The sequence below is a fragment of the Colletotrichum fructicola genome (assembly GCF_000319635.2).
Source record: "Colletotrichum fructicola Nara gc5 chromosome Unknown KSG_Nara_v1_contig04, whole genome shotgun sequence".
NCBI classification, from domain to species: Eukaryota; Fungi; Ascomycota; class Sordariomycetes; order Glomerellales; family Glomerellaceae; genus Colletotrichum; species Colletotrichum fructicola.
The window spans coordinates 3665355-3687801 of record NW_027094054.1 but is presented as its reverse complement, the minus strand read 5'-3'; the positions used below and the strand labels follow the sequence as shown (position 1 = coordinate 3687801).

At 49.3% G+C, this 22447-nt stretch overlaps 8 protein-coding genes across 8 annotated transcripts; 5 read left to right on the top strand and 3 right to left on the bottom strand.

Annotated features, from left to right (window-relative positions):
• Positions 1 to 1566: 1566 nt before the first annotated feature.
• Positions 1567 to 4305, top strand: CGGC5_v007822 (Uncharacterized protein; the record flags this gene model as incomplete). Its single annotated transcript, XM_032025705.1, has 1 exon — positions 1567 to 4305. The coding sequence occupies one exon, from the start codon at positions 1567 to 1569 to the stop codon at positions 4303 to 4305; it is 2739 nt and encodes a 912-aa protein (XP_031877806.1).
• Positions 4306 to 4595: 290 nt separating this feature from the next.
• mei2 (Meiosis protein mei2) lies at positions 4596 to 8068 on the bottom strand (the record flags this gene model as incomplete). Its single annotated transcript, XM_032025704.2, has 13 exons — positions 4596 to 4741; positions 4793 to 4907; positions 4959 to 5038; positions 5099 to 5171; positions 5221 to 5238; positions 5291 to 5321; positions 5381 to 5502; positions 5549 to 6094; positions 6170 to 6418; positions 6473 to 6646; positions 6699 to 7181; positions 7329 to 7382; positions 8036 to 8068. 13 exons carry the CDS (start codon positions 8066 to 8068, stop codon positions 4596 to 4598), a joined length of 2124 nt encoding a protein of 707 aa, XP_031877807.2.
• Positions 8069 to 9023: 955 nt separating this feature from the next.
• On the top strand, positions 9024 to 11903 carry sec15 (Exocyst complex component sec15; the record flags this gene model as incomplete). The annotated part of the gene is made up of 10 exons (XM_032025703.1): positions 9024 to 9074; positions 9151 to 10161; positions 10214 to 10345; positions 10403 to 10504; positions 10557 to 10666; positions 10719 to 10854; positions 10912 to 11204; positions 11289 to 11445; positions 11511 to 11764; positions 11825 to 11903. The coding sequence occupies 10 exons, from the start codon at positions 9024 to 9026 to the stop codon at positions 11901 to 11903; spliced, it is 2325 nt and encodes a 774-aa protein (XP_031877745.1).
• A 458-nt stretch (positions 11904 to 12361) lies between these two features.
• On the bottom strand, positions 12362 to 13572 carry HAP5 (Transcriptional activator HAP5; the record flags this gene model as incomplete). The annotated part of the gene is made up of 5 exons (XM_032025702.1): positions 12362 to 12391; positions 12450 to 13118; positions 13188 to 13241; positions 13353 to 13366; positions 13488 to 13572. The coding sequence occupies 5 exons, from the start codon at positions 13570 to 13572 to the stop codon at positions 12362 to 12364; spliced, it is 852 nt and encodes a 283-aa protein (XP_031877746.1).
• Positions 13573 to 14549: 977 nt separating this feature from the next.
• On the top strand, positions 14550 to 15357 carry fcf2 (rRNA-processing protein fcf2; the record flags this gene model as incomplete). Its single annotated transcript, XM_032025701.1, has 2 exons — positions 14550 to 14753; positions 14977 to 15357. The coding sequence occupies 2 exons, from the start codon at positions 14550 to 14552 to the stop codon at positions 15355 to 15357; spliced, it is 585 nt and encodes a 194-aa protein (XP_031877747.1).
• A 375-nt stretch (positions 15358 to 15732) lies between these two features.
• CGGC5_v007817 (mitochondrial 37S ribosomal protein uS10m) lies at positions 15733 to 16792 on the top strand (the record flags this gene model as incomplete). Its single annotated transcript, XM_032025700.1, has 4 exons — positions 15733 to 15792; positions 15875 to 16029; positions 16102 to 16508; positions 16563 to 16792. 4 exons carry the CDS (start codon positions 15733 to 15735, stop codon positions 16790 to 16792), a joined length of 852 nt encoding a protein of 283 aa, XP_031877802.1.
• Positions 16793 to 17504: 712 nt separating this feature from the next.
• Positions 17505 to 18669, top strand: CGGC5_v007816 (Tryptophan--tRNA ligase; the record flags this gene model as incomplete). Its single annotated transcript, XM_032025699.1, has 5 exons — positions 17505 to 17618; positions 17700 to 17780; positions 17848 to 17963; positions 18037 to 18155; positions 18212 to 18669. 5 exons carry the CDS (start codon positions 17505 to 17507, stop codon positions 18667 to 18669), a joined length of 888 nt encoding a protein of 295 aa, XP_031877808.1.
• Positions 18670 to 18901: 232 nt separating this feature from the next.
• On the bottom strand, positions 18902 to 22346 carry kap111 (Importin beta-like protein kap111; the record flags this gene model as incomplete). The annotated part of the gene is made up of 8 exons (XM_066151908.1): positions 18902 to 18986; positions 19060 to 19340; positions 19520 to 19575; positions 19630 to 21409; positions 21479 to 21611; positions 21663 to 22004; positions 22068 to 22249; positions 22305 to 22346. 8 exons carry the CDS (start codon positions 22344 to 22346, stop codon positions 18902 to 18904), a joined length of 2901 nt encoding a protein of 966 aa, XP_066008871.1.
• Positions 22347 to 22447: the final 101 nt, after the last annotated feature.

The following is a 22447-nucleotide window of genomic DNA, read 5'->3' as shown; positions in this document are numbered from 1 at the left end:
TGTAGCCCAATCTGCAGCCTAATTTGGATCTCTGAGAAATTGCAAGGTACCTCAAAGTAATGCTAAGTCGTCTCCGCTGTTGAAAGATAGAATGTTTGTGCACAAAGCGGAAGAGACATTTGCACCAAACTGTATACTTAGTAAGTTTATTAAAAGTAATATTAAGAGTATATTAATAAAAGTATTAATATAAATAAATAGATATAAAATAATCTTTATAAATATCTTTAATAAAATTAAAAGTTATAATAAAAACTAATAAGTAGTAATAATAAAAGATAAACGATTAGTTAAGTTTATTAAAAGAACTTTTAAGTAGTGTTAACTATATAAGTAGTTTAATTTCTTAAAAAAATATCTTATTCAGCTTAAAGCTAGAAATAATATCTATAAATAGAAATATAAGTTATTATAAATAGCTATATAATAATAACTTATAAAGTATTATTTAATATAATATATAGGATTATAAAAGTTATTACAGTATTATAAACAAAAAAGTAAAATTTTATAAAAATACAAAAAGTTATATAGAAAAGAAAAAAATCTTATATATATTTTAAGAAAAATCTTCTATTTTATTTATTTTTTAACTAATTAATTGCTTTTACTTATAAATATTAATATATAAGTTAATATATGTTATATATTTATAAAACTAACTAGTTAAATATATTATAAATTCAGAAAGCTTATTAAAGTTTTTTTTAATTATAATATAAGAAGTAAACTTTTAAACTATTTTTTCTTAAAATAGTATTTCTATTTTTTTTTATATATAATTAGTTTCTATATAATATTTTAGTTTATAAGTATTTTTATATATATATATAAAGTATTTTTTTACCTATTCTTATAGTTAAAGAAGTATATAATAGTTTATTTTATAATATATCTTCTACTTTATATAACTTCTTTAATAAGTTTTACTAAAGGAGTAAGTTATATAACTAATATAAGCTTTATAAACTTATAATTTAAAGATACTCAAGAGGGTAATTTCTTCTTAAATAATATACGCCTTTTTATAAACTCTTTAGTCTCCTCTAATTACCAGCTCTTAATATAATAATACTTCTATTAATATAAATAGTAAAAAGAATAGAAATATATTACTAATAATTTAGTTATTTTTTAAAATTTATTAATACTTAAATAGAATATATAGATATTATATACATAGCTAAATAGCTTTACTTAAGAGTGATATAATAATATTATTCTTATTTTAAAATTATATAAATAAAGCTAAGATATTATATTATAAAAAGTTATTAATTTAATAGCTAATAGTAAACAATACTATTTCTAGTTATATAAGTAGAAAACCCCTTTTTATATATATAGAAACCCTTTTTTTTCGCCCCTTACGTGCGTAGGGGGGCTAGCATTAGCCTGCCACACGCTTTGACGCCCGGGTACACACTCACAGACGCAGCATTACCAAGTGACGGTTTACAAACCGGTCAAATGGATATAGCGATAATCGCGCTGCCTGTCGTATCATGAACGACCCAATTAAACCGCCATTGCCTGCTCTATTGTCGCCAAAGCCTCGGCGACAAGATGCGGCTCTACGGCCCGGACTTGCTGCATAGGCAATTACCCGTCGTCGCCGCATTTATCCTACATCTTTGCGTTCAATCGTCAGCTCAACCGTCGACCGTATCCAGTACTCACCCCGCGGACGCATGTGTGGGCGTTTGCGAATTTAAAACGATCAACTACATCACACACACCCTCCCACAGCAGTGTCTGAAAACTAGCTGGCCTGGAGAGAAAGCCGCAACAGACGGAATAGGACCTGGTTATGATGCCGCCGCGGGTAATCCAACAGCCGAGCTCAGCGCCGAACATGCGACAACTACGACAGATGCCGCCGCCAATTCTTCGTTGGGCGGAACTTCGATGCCCCCGCCCACGGACATAAGTAGCGACGAGGAACCAAGCCCAAGGCCCTTCATGTCATTCGAAGACTGGAAAGAGATGATGCTTCGCAAGGCCGGGCAGGATCCATCCGAGTTGAAAAGTCGCCGGACATATGATCGAGGTGAAGATCATGATGGAGCAGCGAAGACCTCGGGGCTGGACTGTCTGGGTGACGATGGCGAGATTGATCTAAATTTCGACGTTGTCTCGGAGAAAATCAGCAACATTGCATCGGCGCCGCAAGCATTACCAACTGAGCCGCGAGCGTCAGACCTCCAAGAACCGGTGCTCTACGACGATGGCAGGACCCAATACGATCGAAGCAAGGATGCTGGGAAGACTTGCAAAGAACGATTCTCGTACTCGTCATTTGATGCTGGTGCAACAGTTCTGAAGACAAACAAGGGTGCGAAGAATGCGAAAGCCATCTTAGTCGAAAACAAGGATTCCTATATGCTTTTAGAGTGTTCGGCGGAAAACAAGTTCGTTATCGTGGAGCTGAGCGATGACATTTTGGTTGACACTGTGGTGCTCGCCAACTTTGAATTCTTCTCGAGCATGATCCGGCAGTTTCGAGTCAGTGTCAGCGACAGATATCCTGTTAAGGTCGACAAGTGGAAGGACCTTGGCACATTCGAGGCAAAGAACTCTCGAGACATACAGCCTTTCCTTGTACCCAACCCTCTGATCTGGGCAAAGTATGTCCGCGTTGAGTTCTTGAGCCACTATGGGAACGAGTACTATTGCCCGGTGTCTTTACTACGAGTCCATGGCACTCGAATGTTGGAGTCCTGGAAGGACACCGAGACACCCGCCGACGAAGAGGACGTAGCTGATGAACCGCCAGAGAGCATTTCCGGCTCTGTAGGTAGCTCTGATGCGGCCGCCGACTCGGCAGCGTGGGATAGCACATCTCACTCTTCAACAGGCCGTTCGGGCGAGACCATAACAGCTCTTGACTACTCAATGGATCCTTTCCAGCCACTCAAACTGTTCAGATCCTCTGTTTGGGATAATTTTACTTGTCCGAAATTTACAAGGGGTCCCGTCGCGGGAATGATCGCGACGTCACCATTGTCAGAAGCCAATATTGCCGACAAAGGGCCCAACGCTCAGAAGAAGTCAGCATCCGGAATCCCCAATGGGCACATGGGAGAAAACAAACTACCTGTCGCCACAATCATCAGCGGCAATCAACCAGAGATTAGCCCCGAATTGACAGCGGCTTCGGCCTCTGCAACTTCTCACCAAATCAACACGCCGCCGGCCCCCCGCCCAGCAGGAGCAGGGACTGAGGATATGAATGCCAGCTCTTCCCCGACCAAAGCAACATCGCAGACCAATGCTCAGTCTCGATCCAAGAACAACTCAACAGCAGCCCCTGCTTCTCCTACTGTGCAGGAGAGTTTTTTCAAGGCTGTCAGTAAGCGGCTGCAATTACTGGAAGCCAATGTGACTTTATCACTCAAGTACATCGAAGATCAATCACGTTCGCTGCAGGCGACCCAATATTTGACCGAAAGAAAACAGTTGTCCAGAATTGATTCTTTCTTGGACAGTCTAAACCATACTGTTCTCTCAGAGCTGCGGACAGTACGCCAGCAATACGACCAAATTTGGCAGTCGACGGTCATTGCACTGGAAAGTCAACGGGAGCAATCACAGAGAGAAACCGTGGCGCTGAGCTCACGACTCAACATTCTTGCCGACGAGGTGGTGTTCCAGAAGCGAATGGCAATTGTACAGGCCATTCTCCTACTTTCTTGCCTTGTATTAGTCATTTTCTCGAGAGCTATGGCGCAACCCATCTTGACTGGCTCTTTTGATGCCTATCGATCCCCAAGCCTGAACCACCCCCTACCAGGCCTACCAACTGATCGCAATGTCGATAGCTCTTTCACCCCTCGGTATGACAAGTTTGGGCGGCTTGTTGAATGCAGCGACGGCGGTCACTTCGATACTGGCCCATCTCCAATAGAAGCGCCGAATGAGCACCGTCAGCTACTCACGCCAACATCGGACAGCGCACACGGTTCCTACATCGATGATGAGGCTGTGCCCGGCCCAGATCAAATCTCGGGGACAGATCATGTCCGAGACGTACAGTATCTCGGAAATGAGCCAGACATTGGTTACCAGTGCTCTTCTTCCAGTCACAGTACTCTTTCCACAGAGGAGGGAGGATTTTTAACAGATGAACCCTTGACAGCCCAAGACTCTCCCACCCAGGTTACAGAACATTGTCCACCAGCAATCTCGTCTCTGGAGACGCCCCCAATCGCAGTGCCGGATCTAAGGTTCCTGCCATCCAGTCGTGGAGTTGGTTCGCTGACTACGCGCAAGCCACTTCCTGCCCTGCCGGAGTACCCGCCTTAAACAGCACTTGGCTCTGGTTGTGGAAGACGAAAAACAGTGCATTCAGTGGGACTGCAAAGAAATAAGTATCGGGTCCTCGGTCGGTCTAGGGATGAGAGTATCAGAGTAGACAGCCATGATATGTCTGCGGGCTCTAGCTAGTTATTAATGATTACACATGGTTGACGCCTCCAGAAAGCTCCTGTAATATAGCAAACAAAGCTGTGGGCCCATGCGTTCGGACAACCCAGTTTCATGCTAATCTCCCAGACAGTATGACGACCAAGCGTCGTCCAAAGATCCTTTTTCGCTCACTGTTGGTGATACATGTATGACTGCATATTGGTCTCGAAGTCGTGTTCCTCGAGGGCGGCCAGCCTTGTTCCTCGGTCGTACTGCGAGCGTCTACGGCGTTGCTCGTCACGGAAATGCTGGCCAGCGTTGGGCGTGAAAAGACCTGAGTCTCGTATGAGTATCTATTGCAATTCAAAATCCTCGTCTGTCTTACCGACGTGCTCTGCATTCTCGCAACTTCGCTTCATCTTGGACTGATTGTCTGGCTGGGGAAAGGGTTCTTCCTCTCCAGCAAGCTCCGGGATGGGACCGTTGGATGTGTAAAACAGCTGCGTGATAATGAGCAGAACTTTCCATCTCAGCAGAATGCAGAGCCGTACCTTGGGACGATAGTGCGCTGCTTCAAGCATGACAGAGCTGTTTCTGAATTTTTGAACCAAGCAATCCTTGCCTTGGATGGCTTCACGTGTCTGATTAGCGACTGGGTTCGACATTGCAACCCAGAGTCTGAATGACTCACTGGCGTAGGAGATCTCGGCGACCTTGTCGCTTTTGAAGCAGTTCCATCTCTGGTTGCCCCTTGTGTTGACAAACTGTGGCTATATCAGCACTGCACCGCTGGGCTGTGGGGTATTCACCGACATCGATGATGTCCAGCGGCTGGATGATTTGTTAGCACTCGGCCTTCCCACAAGGTCAGAAAAACACTCACGTCTACGAAGTTGATGAACGCATATCCGACGCTGTGTTAATCTTGCGGTTAGTCTTTACAAAGCGAGAAGGAATGAGAGGGGGAACGTACTTGCAGTCATTCGCAAAGTCGATCCTCAGATACATGAAATCGTACTTTCCCCAGCTGGACTCGTCTACGATCCGCTTGAGCATGGCTTGATCAACCTTGTTGGGAATATTACGAAGCATGATCTGGACACAGTCAGCTTTGAAAGTCGGATCCATTTGGTCTACGTACAGTTGTGCGGACGTCCGTTCCTTCGCGGATGCGATTGACGTCGACATGGTTGTGATGGCTTGTAACGTTGTAGTACGGGGACCTGTTAACACGGGAGGCGTTCTGTCTTCGAGGCTCGGGTTTTGGGCTGCATGACATCGATCCAGCCGTAGACAGACCTCGTGCTTGAGGCGAGAAGAGCGGACTAACAAACTGGTATCCAGCAGGACTCGACGTAGCTGGCGGCAATGACAAGCGAGAACCACCATCAAGGAGATATCCCATTCCCGGTTGGAACTGCGGCTGGCACAGAATCGGCCACATCGCAAATGGGGGGACCTGGATTCCGAAAGGAGGGCACGTGGAGCCTGGTCCCATCATACTTGTCCCATGTGGCGACATGCCTATCTGCGTCGGGTTCTTAGACATAGCCAAAGCCTGGAAGGCGTTTGTCAGGTCCTGGCTAGGAAGGAGGGGGCCAGGAGCTTCGACGGAGCCACCAGGCTCCTCGTGTGTTGTCTGAAATTCATCGCCAGTGTCAATGGAAGACAGACTGATGTGTGCTCCCTTGCAGTCAAATTAGCGTCTGGTGCAGGTGCCGAGAGGAAGGGCTTTCTAGAGGCCAGAAACTCGACGGCATACCTCGATGATTCTGTTGTCGAGCGAGACGACCGCAGACAAGGCTTCTGACGCATCGCTGAACTCTGCGAAAGCCTTGTAAGTGTCCTCGTCGTGTACTTGTTGCGTGTGATAGGCCAAGAGATGGCCCTTTGCTTGTAGATGACGCTTGAAAACTGCTTCAAGGCGGGATATGTCAAGGACTCCCAAAGGTGTGGCAATGGCCAGGATCGACACCCACGAGCCACACTTCATAGGGGTCTGTCCGGCGTGCTGCGTAAAAGTCAGGAGGATTGTTCTCGGGTGGGAGGGACGAGCAGCATGTACCTCGGAAAAATGAGCTTCAGACATGTACTCCACCTCGAAGTCTGCCTGGACGCGGTGCAGATTGTCGTGGATCAGAACAGAATCACGTATGTCACCGAAATGGACGATAGCCCTCCCACTCCGATGATGGATCTGCCTTGGCTCTTGAACTAAGAGACCTAAGCGTTGGAGCTTCTGGCTGGGTGTCAGTCGGCGCAAAATGACCTGTCGAGATATCGACACTCACCGTGAAACACGACATAAGATCAGCTCCGTTCACAGTCCGACTAGACGACCAAATACTGAGGTACTGTGACAGTTCGCCCTCTTCCTTTTGGCTGGGCGAGAACAGATTGCGGTTCCTGCGCCTGACATGATCAGGAGTCGCAACGGGGCCGACAAAAGGTTGAAAAGCTGAGGCTGTCGGCGAAAGCTTCTGAAGAGCAACATTCGACGTGGTAGTAACGAACGGGTCCTTGTCAGCATTGGAAATTGCCCCACCAAAGGCGATGGAATGAAACCTAGACGGCGTGGTGTCTGGGGAATCTTGTCCGAGGGACTTGAGGAGACGAGACGATCTCGCTGAGCCCTCTTCTGGAGAGAAAGCCGTGAGTCTCGTGTCTGGAGTTCCCTTGAAGGACTCGGCTCCTCCAACAGAAGACCGCGGGGAAGACGGGTTGAAGACCACCGACTCGCGGTTGTGCGCCATGTTGCGTGCCGTGTCCCTGCTCTACGGCGCGAATTGAGGACGGTTAGAATGAAACTTCCCTGTCGGAGTAGAGGAAGGGTGTACAAGAGAAGACAGAAGTAGTGACGTCCCAATCAACACATCCGGCAAGGGAGGGGGTAGCTGAGGCAAAGGCTTGTCATCACGTACCTGATCGGAGAAACGAGGCTTTTGAATATCAAAGTTGATGCCGTTCTTCCTGTCCTCGAGAACCAGTCAAACACCCCGCAGCATACACCGTAAGGTAGATCTGTGACTGCGGATGGAATGGAGATCGAGAACACCGAGTTGTGTGGGCCTAGACTTGGGGATAAGTAAGGTAAGCCTTGCGGCCAGAAACGGCAGGACAAGACAAGACAGATTTGGGTTGTTTGAGTGTTTGTCCTTGCTTGGCGAAATATTGAGAAACTGAACGGGTGAGTATCTCAAACGATGGAATGGCAAGAAAGAAGAAAGGAGAGGAAAGGAGAGAGGACTAATGAGACTGGAAGGTTGATAACGTAAAGGAGAGGAAGGGCGCGCGAGGGCTGCTCGCAGGGTCGGCTGATGGCGATGGGCTTTCCCGCTTCCTTCCTTTTCGCGAACGTTGTGTGCGTGGAATTAGAAGGCGCAGTGACCAACGAGAAAACCACAGTAAGTGCTGTTGGTTTAGCGAAGGTACTGAGATACGAGGCCTGTATGCGGCAGTCGCATTTCCTTCCTTCCTTCCCTGTAAAGATGATATTTGCAGGATAGGTGGATTGCACCTTCCACGCCTACATCTTCCAACCTACCTACCATAGGTAAGGAACCTTGCCCTTGCCTACCTACCTAGGTAGGGCAGGTGCCTCCTCACTGACCCTGCCTACCTGACTTACTCCGAGGAAGCAATTGAAGAGTTCCCATGACATGCGTGGAGCTCAGCCTCTGTCGGAAGGCACTTTCCTTTCCCTACCTTCCCTACCACCCTTCCTCTGTCCTGTTTACGATGATACGACCAGTTCACGGCCGACAACTGCAGTTCAGACACATACAGACCACGTCATTCTGCGATACACGATAGCCATACTTCCAGCTCCAAGATGGTAGAGACCAAAGCACCCAGTGCGCCATCTGTGTTTATAGTCAAGATGCCTGCTCAGCCTTCTATCTTGCTGCCTTCTGATTTTAGCTGGTGCTGCCTCCCATAAATGTAACTGATGTACTCAAGATGTAATTGTCTTTTGGTAGCTAGAGACTTATGTTTCAACAAGTTATCGTCAATATTCTAGGGTGTATTGATCTAGGCTGGGTTGATGTAATGTTAGAGATGGAAGGGGCATTGAATGACGAAAGACGCTTCCACAGACCAGACAAGTGAGAGCACCCCTTATATACCTATGGTTGTAGGTGCTTATGTTCCAGGATGTCCCATCTGAAGAATGCGCCATTGTCTACACTGGACGGGAGCAGTTGTTGTGCACGTTCTCAGGTAAGGTACCTACTGGAGGGTGCAATGTACCTACCTGGTGGGTGGGGCTGTAGGTAAAACGCTGCGGCTCAGGGTGCGCACTTGCTTCCTCCCCTGCACCTGCATTAGCGGAGGTCCACCAAAGAGCCTCAAACTTCTGACCCTCTATCAACACAACTTCCCCAGCATTTGATCTTAAGCCTATGCTAGCCAACCCTACCCTTGTTCACAAACGTGTCTCAATCAACACTTTATCTCTGATTACACTGCCTTTGTTTTCCACAGAATCGCAGGTAACAAAGGTGGCCTGACGGAAACGAAGAGACCAAAGGGACGCAGCCAGCCTGAGCACACCAGATAGCAACAAGGAGCTATCGACAGTACTGCTGGCTCCGATTAGCAGCCTATGGACGAAGATGCCCCGTCGCCCGCAGACCTATGATGACTATGGTGCTGCTGTACAGCAGGTTGGGCACCTCATTTTACCTTTGGCTGCATTCCCTTCTAGAATGCTGGTGATGCTGATTTATCAACAACCCTTAGATCATTCTGACTTCCACAGACTCGGACTTCCTGGACCAGCTTATCCCCGTGCTCAAAGACGCCTCCAATTCGAATCGAACGCTGTCACTCACCCAGAACCTCGCAAGATATGCCGAGGATAGAGAGTCTGATATTGAGCGGATCGGCTTGACGAAGCATGAGGAATTTCTGGGTTCCGTCAACCAGCTACAAACTGTCCGCGAAGGTACCGTCGCTTTGACGGCCGAGATCCTTAGGCTAAATCAGTCCATCCAAGCAAGCACCGAAAAGCTCGCGAACCAAAAGCAAGCCCTCGTCGACACGCGCGCTGTGCGCCAGAACATCGCCGATGCTTCCGAAGCCCTCAAAGAATCTCTGAAGATTCTGCACGCTGTCAACCATGCCCACGATCTGATCCGCAAGAAGAAGTACTACGCCGCACTCAAGTCCCTCGATGACCTGCAAAACGAGCACCTCATACCGACCATTCAGAATAAGTACGCAACTCAGCATAGGCTTGCCGACGTAATCCAGAAGTCTATTCCGGCATCGCAGAAGATCATATCGGAAGCTGTGATGGCGGATCTGAATACCTGGCTCTTTCGAATCCGCGAAACTTCGCAGTTCCTCGGCGAGGTTGCGTTCTACCATACCGAACTGAGGAGAGCGAGACAAAGAGAACGTGTGGAGCAAGACGGATACCTTACCAAATTCAAGCTCAACTCCTCCATTGAGCTCGTCTTTGATGAAAGTGAAGAGTTTGACGTGTTGGACAATGAGGAGCTGCAGGTCGACTTCACACCTCTATTCGAGTGCCTCCACATCCACGACGCCCTAGGACAGAACGAGAAATTCCGAGCAGAATACGCTACTACCCGCAGGCAACAGAAGGATCTTCTGTTGCCTAGTACCGTTGGACTAGTGGCAGACGATGAAACCTCACTCAGCAGTTTGCTCGAGGGCATCGCAGGCTTCGCCATTATTGAAAAGGCCACAATGCGCCGGGCTCCTCATCTGCGGTCCGCCATCGACGTGAGTAGGGGGAAACGACACTGCCGCGCCTCAAATTGCTGAACTACCACAGGTGGACGAGCTATGGGACTCGATGTGTCACACCGCCATCACTCTGACTTCGCAAGCCCTGAACGAAGTGAGCAATGCCGAGATCCTCCTCAAAATCAAGGGCGTCATAGCTTTATTCATCCAAACCATGGAGGTACTTTTCCCGCTCTGTCGTTACGCTGGGGTTCCGTTAATGCTGAGGCAAATCTAGGGATGGGGCTATTCTGTATCTATGCTCGACAACTTCCTCCTCAAACTTTTCGACAAGTATGCAGAGCTTTTGAAGCGCCGTTTCAGCGAAGACTTCCAAGAGGTAAGCGCCGATGTCCCGCTTGTAGGGAATAGTTCGTAGCTGACGATTTTAGATCGTCTCAACAGACGACTACATGCCCATGGCAATCAATACGCGCGAGGAGTACGAGAAGGTGGTGAATGTCAGCTGGTTCTCCCAAGAAAAGACCCTGGAAGAGCTCAGGTAAGCCCATCCTTCACGATAGTTATGCCTCATCATTCTAATGCTTGTCTAGCTTCCCATGCGTCCTGCCCTTTTCCCAAATGTACCCCTTGTGCTGCATCGATATCCGGAACTTCTTGAACCAGTTCTACTTCTTTTCCGACGATCATTTCCAGCATCCCAATGTTATTGACGAGACACTCCGCAAGGTACGATCTTCACTAACGTGACTCTGGAGAGTTGGCAACTAATCGAGCACACTCTAGTCACTTGACGAGTTATTGACAGAGAAAGTGTGCAAGTCCCTCGTTGAAAGACTTAGCTCGCAATATCTGGGCCAAATCGTGCAAATATTGATCAACTTGGAGCACTTTGAGGCAGCATGCCAGGAACTGGAGCAGCTGCTCATCAGAGCAAGGTCATCGACATCGGCTGGTGGCCCCGTTACACTGGTGGCCACAGAAGAATTCCGGAACAATAAGAAGACTGCCGAGAAGCGCATATTCGAGCTCGTCAATTCCAAGATCGATGACCTGGTGGATACTGCGGAGTACGACTGGTATGTGTTGCTGTTGCTGCTCCTGGGGAACATGGCCACAGTAGTTCATTGCTATTCGCTCTCGAAACTAACAACACGGCGTAGGATGGCAACAACTACATCCCCCGACCCAAGCAGTTACATGCAGACCATGACACGATACCTTTCCAATATTATGAACTCGACGCTTTTAGGCTTGCCACGGGAGATCAAGGAACTTATCTATTTTGATGCTCTCAGTCATGCTGCCAACAAGATTCTTGTACGTCAATTGATGCCCCATAGCGTTGCTGTTCCCTGTTGACAGGCTGACCCATAAACCCACAGGCACTGCCGCTGTCTCCCGATGTCAAGCATATCAACACCAATGCAGTAGCTGCACTCGCAAAAGATGTCCAGTATCTAACAGAGTTTGTCGAAAGTCTGGAGAATGGAGCGATGCTTCGAGAGAATCTAGACGAGCTCCAACAAACCGTGAACTTGATGCAGTCCGACAACCATGACGAGTTCTTTGACATTTCCATCCGGAACAAGAAATTTGGACGTGTCGACGCCATGAATGGGCCAATTCTTCTAGAGAAGTATGTACTTCGACTCTTATGAGGCAACTCGAATCCAAGTGTCAACTGACATTTATGCAGACTTACGTCGAACGCTCAGGGCCCTACTCGGAGTGCCCCTCTTGCCAACTTCTCATCACGATTTGGCATCATGAAATGAGTCGCGAAGTATTTGGAGACTACAGTGTACACGAACCACGCTCAGGATCATCGATGGACTGGCAGACTGGCACACCTGCCATCTACAGATTGCCAGCTGTGTGACCTTTTTCTTTTCTGACTGAAGCAACTGAATAATTCTATCATCAGGGCGTCACTAGGCTGGCATATATTTAGGACATGCTTCATCAACCGTGCCTGGGTACAAAACCTTGACGAAGGAACGTCGTTTACCAACGTGTTAGATGTTTCCATCGTCAACCCTTATGGTCGCCGGAAAGCCTCGAACGCCGCGACGCCACCAATAAAGCCACGAGGAAAAAAAGAAAAAAAACGGGAGAAAACCGAGAGCGGCTCATTCCCTCACCGACCAATCGCCTTTCTGATTCATGCGGGCCTCGAAACGACGTAAAGATTGAGCTTTCCTGTACGCCTTTTCATGTCCAAGTCGGTTCGCCACTATTCAAACTCCTCCGACGACATGGGCGGCTGCTGGACTTGTCAGTCTTTTGTTTTCAAAGCTGGTGTTCTCCTTCAGTCAACTAACCTGCTGAGGTTGCATGGTGCCGTATCCGTACATTCCCTCAATTTCGCCGTACATACCTTGCTGCGCCTGACCATATGGCGCAGAAGGCCCAGGTTGTACTTGGCCAGGATACATGTTGGGGTTCTGGCGATAGTCCTGATCGGGGCCAAGAGCATGTCCGGCGAGTCCGTAGTCGGTCGTTGCCATAGGATGAGATGAGGAGGAATGGTTGGCAGCTTGTGGAATAGCGCCGTGTTGGCCTGATATCTGGGAAGCTGCCTGCGCCGGCACGCCCTGGCCAGCAGGGGCAGCCTGGCCTGCGGTTCGTTTGGCATGAGAAGAGGCTTCCTCTCGAGGAACTATGTCAATCAGGAAGTCAAACATGTCTGACTTGGCCAAGGCAGATGCAATATCAGACCGCTGCAGGGTTCTTCGCTTATTCTCTTCGGCGTGAATCCACGCACGCATTGTCAACTCGGTGATGAAAATATCGCAGCCCTTGGCGAAGAGAATGGGTGCTTCTGCCGATATCATCTTGACTTCAGGGTCGGCCTTCATGACCTTCTTTATCCGCGCCAAAGGCAGCTGGTGCAGCTTGTAGTCATGGTTATCGCTTTCCAGGTGGTTAATGGTCTGCTGCCAGTAAGTCGTCAGGATGTCTTTGTACTGGCCCGTCAGGCCTTGGTGGACCTGTTGCGATTGAGGCGCATGTCAGCAAATCAAGTAGGAGGGGTGTTCTCGAGTTTGATGGGCACGCACATTAGCCCATGGACCGGTGTACAGTTCGGCGGGAGCAAAGCCCTGGGCAGAGAGCTGTTCATATTGTCAGATGTGACCGAATCATCAGAAGCTAACCAGCGCCAAACAACACCGCGACCGGTGGTTGGATAGCCGCTGGACGATTGTTTGAAGTGAAATACGAACCGCAGCACTTGCACCTAGTAGCAGAGCAGAAGTCAGCAATGGCAACAACATGTGCTTCGAGCGACAGCGACGGGGATGCTTTGCGCAAGCACGCGCGGGCTTGACGCGTTTGAATTGCGCGAAGAGCTGTCTTACCGTAGTGACCTCCATGAGACGTATCGTAAACAGGCTGGGCGCGGCCTTGCTGCGCGTGAGAGCCGGATTGGTTCTGAGGGTCCATTTCGATCTATGTGCAGATGATTATTGTAAAGGTTGAGATTGTTGCAGCGTCGGGTGTATGGTGTGAGTAGCGCGGGCACCACGATTGTTGACTAGGGACGGAAGCTTGGTTGTACGGAGGAGACCCGAGGACGTAATCGGGACGAAGTGAAGCGAGGCGTGTGGCTAGGCTGAGATGGGAGTGGAGGATAAACTGGCTGGTGCGTGGGGTTCCGATGGCTGGCATTTGTACTTGCCCGCTCTGCAGCGCACACATGGGTGCTGTATGCCTGGCGACTTGCATGCTGGGTCGGTTCATCGTCTGACGTGCCACCTCCGACCTACCTTATGTGGTCGGGCACCTTACCGAGGGACAACCAGTCCATCGGCAGCTTCAGAGCAATGGTTATCGATTCGCATGAACGATCCCTTTTCTAGCTAGCGTTCTCTTTCTGTTTTTTTGTCAGGTACCTACAGCTGTGCAGCACCTAATCATTTAAGGCGTTATGACGCTAGCCAGCAGCTCCAGAGTGACGTGGCTTGGAGCCGTATGGTGTGTTACACTGTCCAGTGCCTGATGGATACCTAAGGCATTATGGTACTTAGCATCTGTACCTTATCGAACCGTCAGCCAGCGATATCGCAGGTGCATTATTGTTTGTATTATCTGCCTGTGTTGCTTTACTACGAGGTCGTAATGTCGTCCTAAGAGTGTAAACCTGAAGCTTGGTTCATGTCAGATTCCCGCGCCCGCGGCCCCCGCCGAGGCTCAATCGCGGCTGATTTTTCCCCCGACACATTGCGTAATCCAATCGGAGGTTCGTCCCCGTCCAAGGCACCTTTCCTGATTACACGCCCCACTTTGCCCCAACGTTTACGAGGAAGCTCCATTTGAAGAGAAAAAAATAAAAAATCTCTTTAACATCGCTAATCCTCCTTCCTTTCGATTGCTCGTTGAGCTCTTTTTCGACTCAATCAGTCCAACCGTACTTCACCGCTATGCCGGAGTTGTGCGATGAGCGTCTTGACGAACTCTTGAAACAAGCGGCCAGCCGGCTACTGACGAAGAAGTCGTCACAGCCGAAGGATTGCAGCTTGATCGCGGTCGCTTCAACCGAGCCAACCGCGGAGCACCAGGGCCAGCCAACGGTACGAGACCAGAAGAGCCTCACGCTTCGCGATCCTAGGCCGACAGAAGAGAAGGTACGTTTTTCGTAACTTTCACCATCATTTCGCCCCAATATCTCGTGATGAGAAGCAATCCTTGCTTATTCTGTTGATGTGGTGTCGGCATCCGTCTTGGACTGCCGCGCCACGCCCAAATGATCTCCTATTTCATAGTTACTCTGAAGCGAAACTCGCCCTCGCGTTTGATGTCTCTGTCGGTCGTTTATCCTAATATAGCAAAGCTGACGCGTCTTCTCAGAATCTTGACAACGCTGGCCCTCGTTGGTTTGGCATCCCTAAGACGGACCCCAATGATCCAGAACTCAAGCGGGATTTACAAATCCTGCATATGAGAGGAACTGCCATTGACCCGAAACGACACTACAAGAAAGAGTCTCTGAAGGCCAAAGTGCCTCGTTATGCTCACATTGGACGTATCGTCGAAGGGCCGACCGAGTTTTACAGCGCACGCCTGACCCGCAAGGAGAGAAAGCAGACACTAGTAGATGAATTGTTGAGTGCTGAAAAAGCCTCTGGCAAGTTCAGGTCTAAGTACGAGGGCATCCAGCAGAAGAAAGCGAGCGGCAAGAAGGCCTTCTACAAGAAACTGGTAGAACAACGTCGCCGTGGCGGACGGTAAAAATAAATAAAGGATTCTCGAGACCTCGATTCGTCGCAATGTCTCCGACGCCGTGATTTCTAGCCTACATTGACCGGGCGCTTTTCGTAGAAGAAATTGGCTATCGTTCCATGTCGCAGGTGATTCTCATTCACCTTCGCAGGGGACTATGCGAGGGGAGAGAACAAAAAGGATAATAAAATGGCTTAAACCCTTTAGTCTTATAATTTGGGCTACACCCGGATAGTGTGATTTTCAATATGCGTCTGCACGCCTTAGGCCGTGCTCTTATATGAATAATATATGGAACCCGAAATTTAGCGATTTCTTTGCCGTTCATGGTCTCGTCGTCGACAAGTCCTCTGATCCTATCTGGTTACCCATGCAGCGACCAAAATGCGCGTAACATCGCTATTGCGGCCAACAACCCGCTTTCTGGCGCGGTCAACACCACAGGTGCGTTCCCATCTTTATCACTAAGTGTTCTTGGGTGGCTTTGGAGAGTCGTTCTTTAGCTTACATTCCATTTCCAATGCAGGCCGTCGTCCAGCGACAGCCGTTAACGCGATTTCTTGCCACTGGAGCACCCATCGCCGAAGAGAGCATTGACACGCCCATCGACCAGATTCCCTCTGCAGAAGCTCGCGAAAGAGTGTCAACTACTAGAAAGGCCCTCCCCAATCCCCAACAAGGGTAAGTTAATGACCTTTTGAGGACGACATCCCAAGCGAGCCAACCGATTGCGGACATTTAACTTTTCGTCAGGAAGTCACCGAAATTGCGATTCCCACGAAGTGTTCAGGCTCTCTATCTTCAGCCCTTGAGATGCGAAGCTGAATACGGCATTCCCTCATGCGACCTGCAGCTACGTTCTTTCAGTATAAGAAACCTCGAATTCTTCGTCGATTTCGCCCTTCGCGCAGCATACTATCTCAAGCTTCCAGCTTTTGGTCCAGTACCGCTACCTCGTATTACCGAACGTTGGACAGTCCCTCGCAGTAGTTTCATTTTCAAGAAGTCTCAAGAAAACTTCGAACGCATCACCCTACGTCGCCTCATCCAGATTCGCGATGGCAACCCGGAGACGGTGCAGTTATGGCTGGCTTTTCTCCAAAAACACGCATACTATGGCATTGGTATGAAGGCCAACATCTGGGACTTTGGCAAGCTAGGTAGGATCTCGCGTGAGACGTCTACTTGCGCAAATGTTGACGTTCTTCAACCAGGTGAAGGAAAGTCGATGGATGCCATCTCCGAACACGCACTTGGGGCTATCGAACCGAAGTGGGAACAACTGAGCCAGCTCAGAAGTCTGGACACGGTCGAGAAAGTTGAGGAGTTCCTGGCCACCTCGCGGTTTAATACCGACAGTGGTAAGCGGGCGGAAGGACAGCGCCGCTTCGTAAAGGAACAGTTTAAAAGAGAAAAGATGATGAAGAGAAAAGAGGCTGAGTGAGCACGATCTGGGCGGAAGTCGGGTCTAGCCCAAGGCGCCTTGCTTTGCTGGCTAGCGCCCAGTAAGGTTAGGACAGCAGTAAATCAGGAGGCAGCTCAATTGCCTTCTACTTTTTAAGACTATTGTGCGTCAGCCCGTGCCTGTGTTTCGGACGGCATGAGCATTTGTATAGTATGCTGGGCCAAACGTTGGGGGTTCCTGGTGAAGGCTAAGGACATTCTGCTGTACTACTATTAGTGTGCCCGTCAAAACAGTTCAGTTCGCAAGCTGGTCACCCAGTGGCGCCGTGTACCGAAAGCGATTTGAGTACTTCCTGTGTCTTTTTTGCCCGGCGGAGCCTCTCGCAGACATGGCCACCCCGGTACAGCAATATATTCGATTATCCGTCGTTTCTCATCAAATTTGGCCGGAGGTCGTACGTGGCACGCCTTTTGCTCCCAGGTATTATAGCCACTCTCGACATCACACAAAATCACTTTCGTTCTCAATGTGGCGGCAGGCAAGATCGGGAGCCCGTCAACTTGTGGTCGGCGTGCGCGAATTCCGACGTGCCTCGTCGACGAGCAAACAGAAGGTTGTCTTCTCTGGGATTCAACCCACAGGAACGCCACACCTGGGTAACTATGCTGGTGCCATCCGCCAATGGGTTCATCTCCAAAGCGAACCAGCAGATCAATGTAAACTCATATACTCTGTCGTCGATCTCCACGCCATGACCGGGACCCAGCAAGCAAAGCAGCTCAGACAATGGAAGAGGGAAACACTGGCCGCCTTGATCGCCGCCGGCATTGATCCCGAACGTTCAACATTGTTCTATCAGTCTTCGGTATTAAAAACCGCATTGTCACTTCGTTGATGGATCGAATTCTCAGCACGAACAATGTCGCTGACGGTATCGCTGTTCTAGGTCGCGGCCCATACAGAACTTATGTGGATCTTGAGCTGCACAGCTTCCATGGGTTACCTGTCGCGCATGACGCAGTGGAAGGTCGGTGATATCAATGTCCCATTCTCTTACTTCAGCAACAAAAGTTCCAGCGACTTACCCGCAACAGAGCAAATTATCCTTATCCTCTGATGCAACAATCCTTGACGAGAGTGCCAAAACATCATTGAAACTCGGCTTATTTTCTTACCCCGTTTTGCAAGCCGCCGACATTCTTGTTCACAGGTTCGTTAGATGCTCTCATTATCCGACCTAGGAGAAATTGTAAGAAGGCAAATTTATTAAGTCGATAATACAGGGCAACTCATGTCCCCGTCGGTGACGACCAAAGGCAGCATCTGGAGTTTGCTCGGGAATGCGCCAACAACTTCAATCATACCTTCGGCTCGCACCTTGTGCCACCTGAAACCATCACTCGTAAGTCTTGCCATCCCAGAAAAGGCGCGAAAGGTCTTTGACATTGATCCTTCAAGCGCCTACTCGCCGGGTTATGTCATTACAACACCCGGCCGAGAAGATGTCAAAATCGGCGAAAGATTCCAGGTCACGCATTGTTATCACAGACCGGCCAGAAGAGATCCACAAGAAGGTGATGAGCGCCTTGACAGATTCATCAAATGTAGTTTCTTACGACCCCAATGAACGCCCGGGGGTGTCAAACTTGTTGGAAATCCTGTCCGTTTTCGATGGCAAGGGACGGACCCCATCCCACCTAGCCCAAGAATACTCTCAAGCTTCTTTGAAGGATCTCAAGCAGGCTGTTTCTGAAGCTGTCATCTGTGGTCTATCTGGTTTTCGAGAACGATACTTAGACCTTATCTCGACTGATGAGGGAAGGTACCTTGACTCCGTTGAGGCCCGAGGAGCGGAGAGGGCCCGTCAAAGTGCGGAAGAGACCATGGTTGTTGTCAGAGAAGCCACAGGCCTGTAGGCTGACATCTGGACATTTTCGGATGTGGTATTATTGTATCAATGTGTACAGAATGGTCCCGCGGGTAAAATTCTATTATTTGTAGGGATTCAGCACTTGAAAATATCGTATCCGTGGCACAGTCAGATCTCCGCTTTCATGCTGCGCTCGTGGACAGAAAAAGTCCGGCATACTGCAAGGTTTCCACACCATTTGCCGGCCCGCAGAAACCTGGATGTACTAGACCGTGAGATCAAGACGCGTAGGTGAATTTGGATCCTCTTGAGGCTAGCCACAACTCTCTTACCACCTGTGCTGTCCCTCTTGCGCCTCTCAGGCTATCATTCAATCATACGAAGTTAGTGATTATGATGCATGCGCAGAGATATATTGTCGAAGAACAGTACTGACTTGATAATCTTTTTCAGGAAAACAGCCTTCTCCTCACTCGAAATGTGCTGGCCGGGAAAAGAAGGGTCGAACAAGGCTTGCTCGAGCCAAGCGCGGGCCTTTACCTGATTGCTGACCATCTTTTTCAAAGGTTCACCGAGCCTATCCAGCTCACTCCTCGAGGCGTTGCCGCCAATATTTTGAACAATAGACTGTGCAAGCATCGGCCCCAGTTGAGCAACGGCATGGTCAATTGTCGCTTGCGCTCCCTTATCAGGATCCTTGAGTGACACAAACGTAGCCTGGGTGACTCATTAGTATCTTATTATAGAGACCATGGCTGAAAACATGCCCAAAAATCGGCGGCAGCAGCCTTTGGTAGAGGCTCTCGCCCGTCCAGCACCCTCAATGCATATACGAAGAAGTATTCAGCTAGCGGGAGACATTCGGGACGAAATAGCGCAGTCGGCTCGCGAGATACCAGGCGATTCGTGAACTCGATGCCATTTTGCGCCAGTTCTGTGTCATTCTCTGGTTCTGTGAAGGTTGCTTCTTTAGTGCTGCATCTGAGGCTTGGAACTGTTGACTTACCCGGCAGTTGCCGCAAAAGTCCTATGACCCATCTGAGTAATTTGGTTCTAATGCCCTCCACGTCGTTTCTTTTCAAGTTTCTCAGAGAACTCAGAAAAGAGCAGGCAGTGCTCACAAACAACCCAATACGAGGCACTTCGGACGCTTGCTGGGCTAAGTAGTCGCAAATAAGTTGTGGTGGGAACACGAAAGGCCCAGTCTCTGACTCAGAAAACCCTGTCTTGAAGACATTGCAGATGCTCTCAGCCACTTCTCCGCTTCGTGGAAAAGAGGCTTGAAGCTCAACGATCACAGACATAATTCTAGACTGTATCTGGCCAAGTCTGGAGCCCTGGTCGACAAAGATGTGTTCCCTTTCGCTGTCCAGGTCAAGAGGTAGTTCTCCAGGTGCCTGCAGACCTTTGCCGATGCTGATGAGACCCCTCAACGACTTCAGGGCCATGTGTAGCGGGAGCTCTGATAACTCAGACAGGAACGAACAACGATGAGTGTCGCACTCGCCCTGGAACTCAGGCGAGCCCAAGGGCATCGATAGCAGGCGTATTGCCCTGCGGGCATCATGTTCGATAAATGAGAGAAGAACTTCTAAGCGATCGAGTCTTTCGTCATCTGGTGACACGGCTTGTATGACGGCAGCTATGGCACCTAATATTCGCTCGCTAGCCAGACAGTCTAGCTGACCCTGTGAGGTAATAGACTGATACTGCCCTAAGAACGCACTCGCCTCAGGTGCCAGAACAGATCGAGAGGAGAAGCACAGCCTCTGAATGGACCTCGCAGCAGACCCTGCCAGATGAGGATCGTTCAGAACAGAGAAAAGCAACGTCAAAGCGGCCGGGAGACTTTGGGATTCTCGCTCGAAGTAATCAGAATATCGCTCAATCAAAGATATACACGTCTGACGAGTACGCCCTGGCATGATTTCTCGCGATGCCTGGAGAAGTTCAAAGAGAGGCGAGGAAAAAACGGCTCGGAGAGTGTCGTCACATCCGGCGTCTCCAGAGACACATTCGGCCAAGGATCCGAGACAGAAGGCGGCTGCCTCGAGATCTGGCCAGGAGTTGGGCGACATGGACTGCAGCGTTAAGTTTGCAAAGGTCGAAATCAAGGGCGGGCCAGTCACGGTGAATGTTGACTGCAGAAGGTCTGCAACATCCTTCCTTGCATCGCCAAAGCCTGCCCGATCCGCTGAATCCCAGCTAGCTAGCACACTGGGTGGCGGATATGCCACTCGTCGCCAAACAGTCGACACAGCCTCGAGCACGTGAGAAGTGGCTGAGGACACCCATGCTTTTGAATCCGAATCCGAATAGATGCAGTCCGTCAAGGTCTCCACGTATGTAGACCAGAACTCCAGGGCGGGAACGAATATCTTGTCCTCGCTAACAGGATAACCATGGGCCGACAGCAGACCTCGAAGGCGTGCCAGGAAGTTTGATGACCGGTTGTCCACACTGTGAATGAGACTCTGAACCTTGGAGTCACCCAGCGAGATCATAAGCTGCCCGTACTGAATCGAGTCGAATTCAAAGTCGCCTTCAACTAGACGGCGGTATCTTTCATGAGACCACTGAGTCTCAAAAAGGGAAAAAAGGGACTCGTAGTGGCTCTCGGTCAAGAAAACCGAGTAATTGGACAGAACGTCGGCAAGTAATTCCACCGCAACTTCATATAAATCTTCATCGCCTAGGGCCACGATCGCAGGCTGTATCAAAGTGCGGAGAGAGGCAACTAGCTCGTCATCCTGCGAGGACACTCGCTGAGAGAACCAGACCCATGACTGCAAAAATAGTGAGCAAACTACCCTATTGAAGGCCACCGCGTGTGTGTAAAGAGCCGAAATACTCACCTGCAGACAAGTCATGGAATCTCGGCGAATGCTGCTATCCGCAGGATCAGCGAACGTGCCGTGATTGAGCACATAAGACATCAACGCCAAGGCGTCTGGGGCGTTGCTCATCAGGGAATTATATAAGCCCGAACTGCAAAAATGTGAGTTGAAAGTTTCCTTAAGCGGATGGGGGGCGTGGTACTGTTTGGCTGAGTTCATCTCAACCTTAGATGACTCGTCAACTAAGGTTCCCGAAAACCACAAAGCAGCTTGCAGTTTGCGCGGGTGAAGACTTTGGAGCAGACCCGACAAATCCGACGTCGGGCTGATACGCTCTTGTGACAAATGAGCACCTTCTGACAAGGACCAGCAGAGATGACGAATGCAAGATTCCCAACGAGTTGGAAAGTGCAGGAAGAAAGTGACAAGTGCCGACGAAAGCTTTCTGATGACCAAAGCACCAGATCCGTCGTCGAGTGATTTGACAAACCAACCGACAAGATTTTGCAACAGTTCGGACGCATCATTGCTGTCTAGAGACGAGCTATGTGATTCTGCCATTAGCACAATATACACACCTTTTAGAAGTCAGGGAGTGGGGGTGTACCTCTCGGTATTCAACTTGACGATGAGGGTAAGGGCCCCAAAGAACTTGACTTTGTCGTCGTTATGGCTCAAGAGATCGCGAGCAATCCACCAGCCGGAGGGTGATCTCTGCAGACGGTGCAATACTTCCTGTATGCGGGCAATGGCCTCGGGGGGTGCTGGCTCATAAAGAGCGAGAACAAGCTGGTAATCATTAGCAATAGGGAAAGGAGTACCGATGGTGAGACACTTCGCTTACGGCTTCCGCCTCCTGAATTGTTGTTGGCAGCCGTCCGTCCATAGCAGCAAGATTGGAACAGAGCTCAAACAACTGCATGGGATGTTTTCATGTTGATCTACCTAGGTCAGGCGGAGTCAGAGAACTGAGTGTGTTGAAGCTAA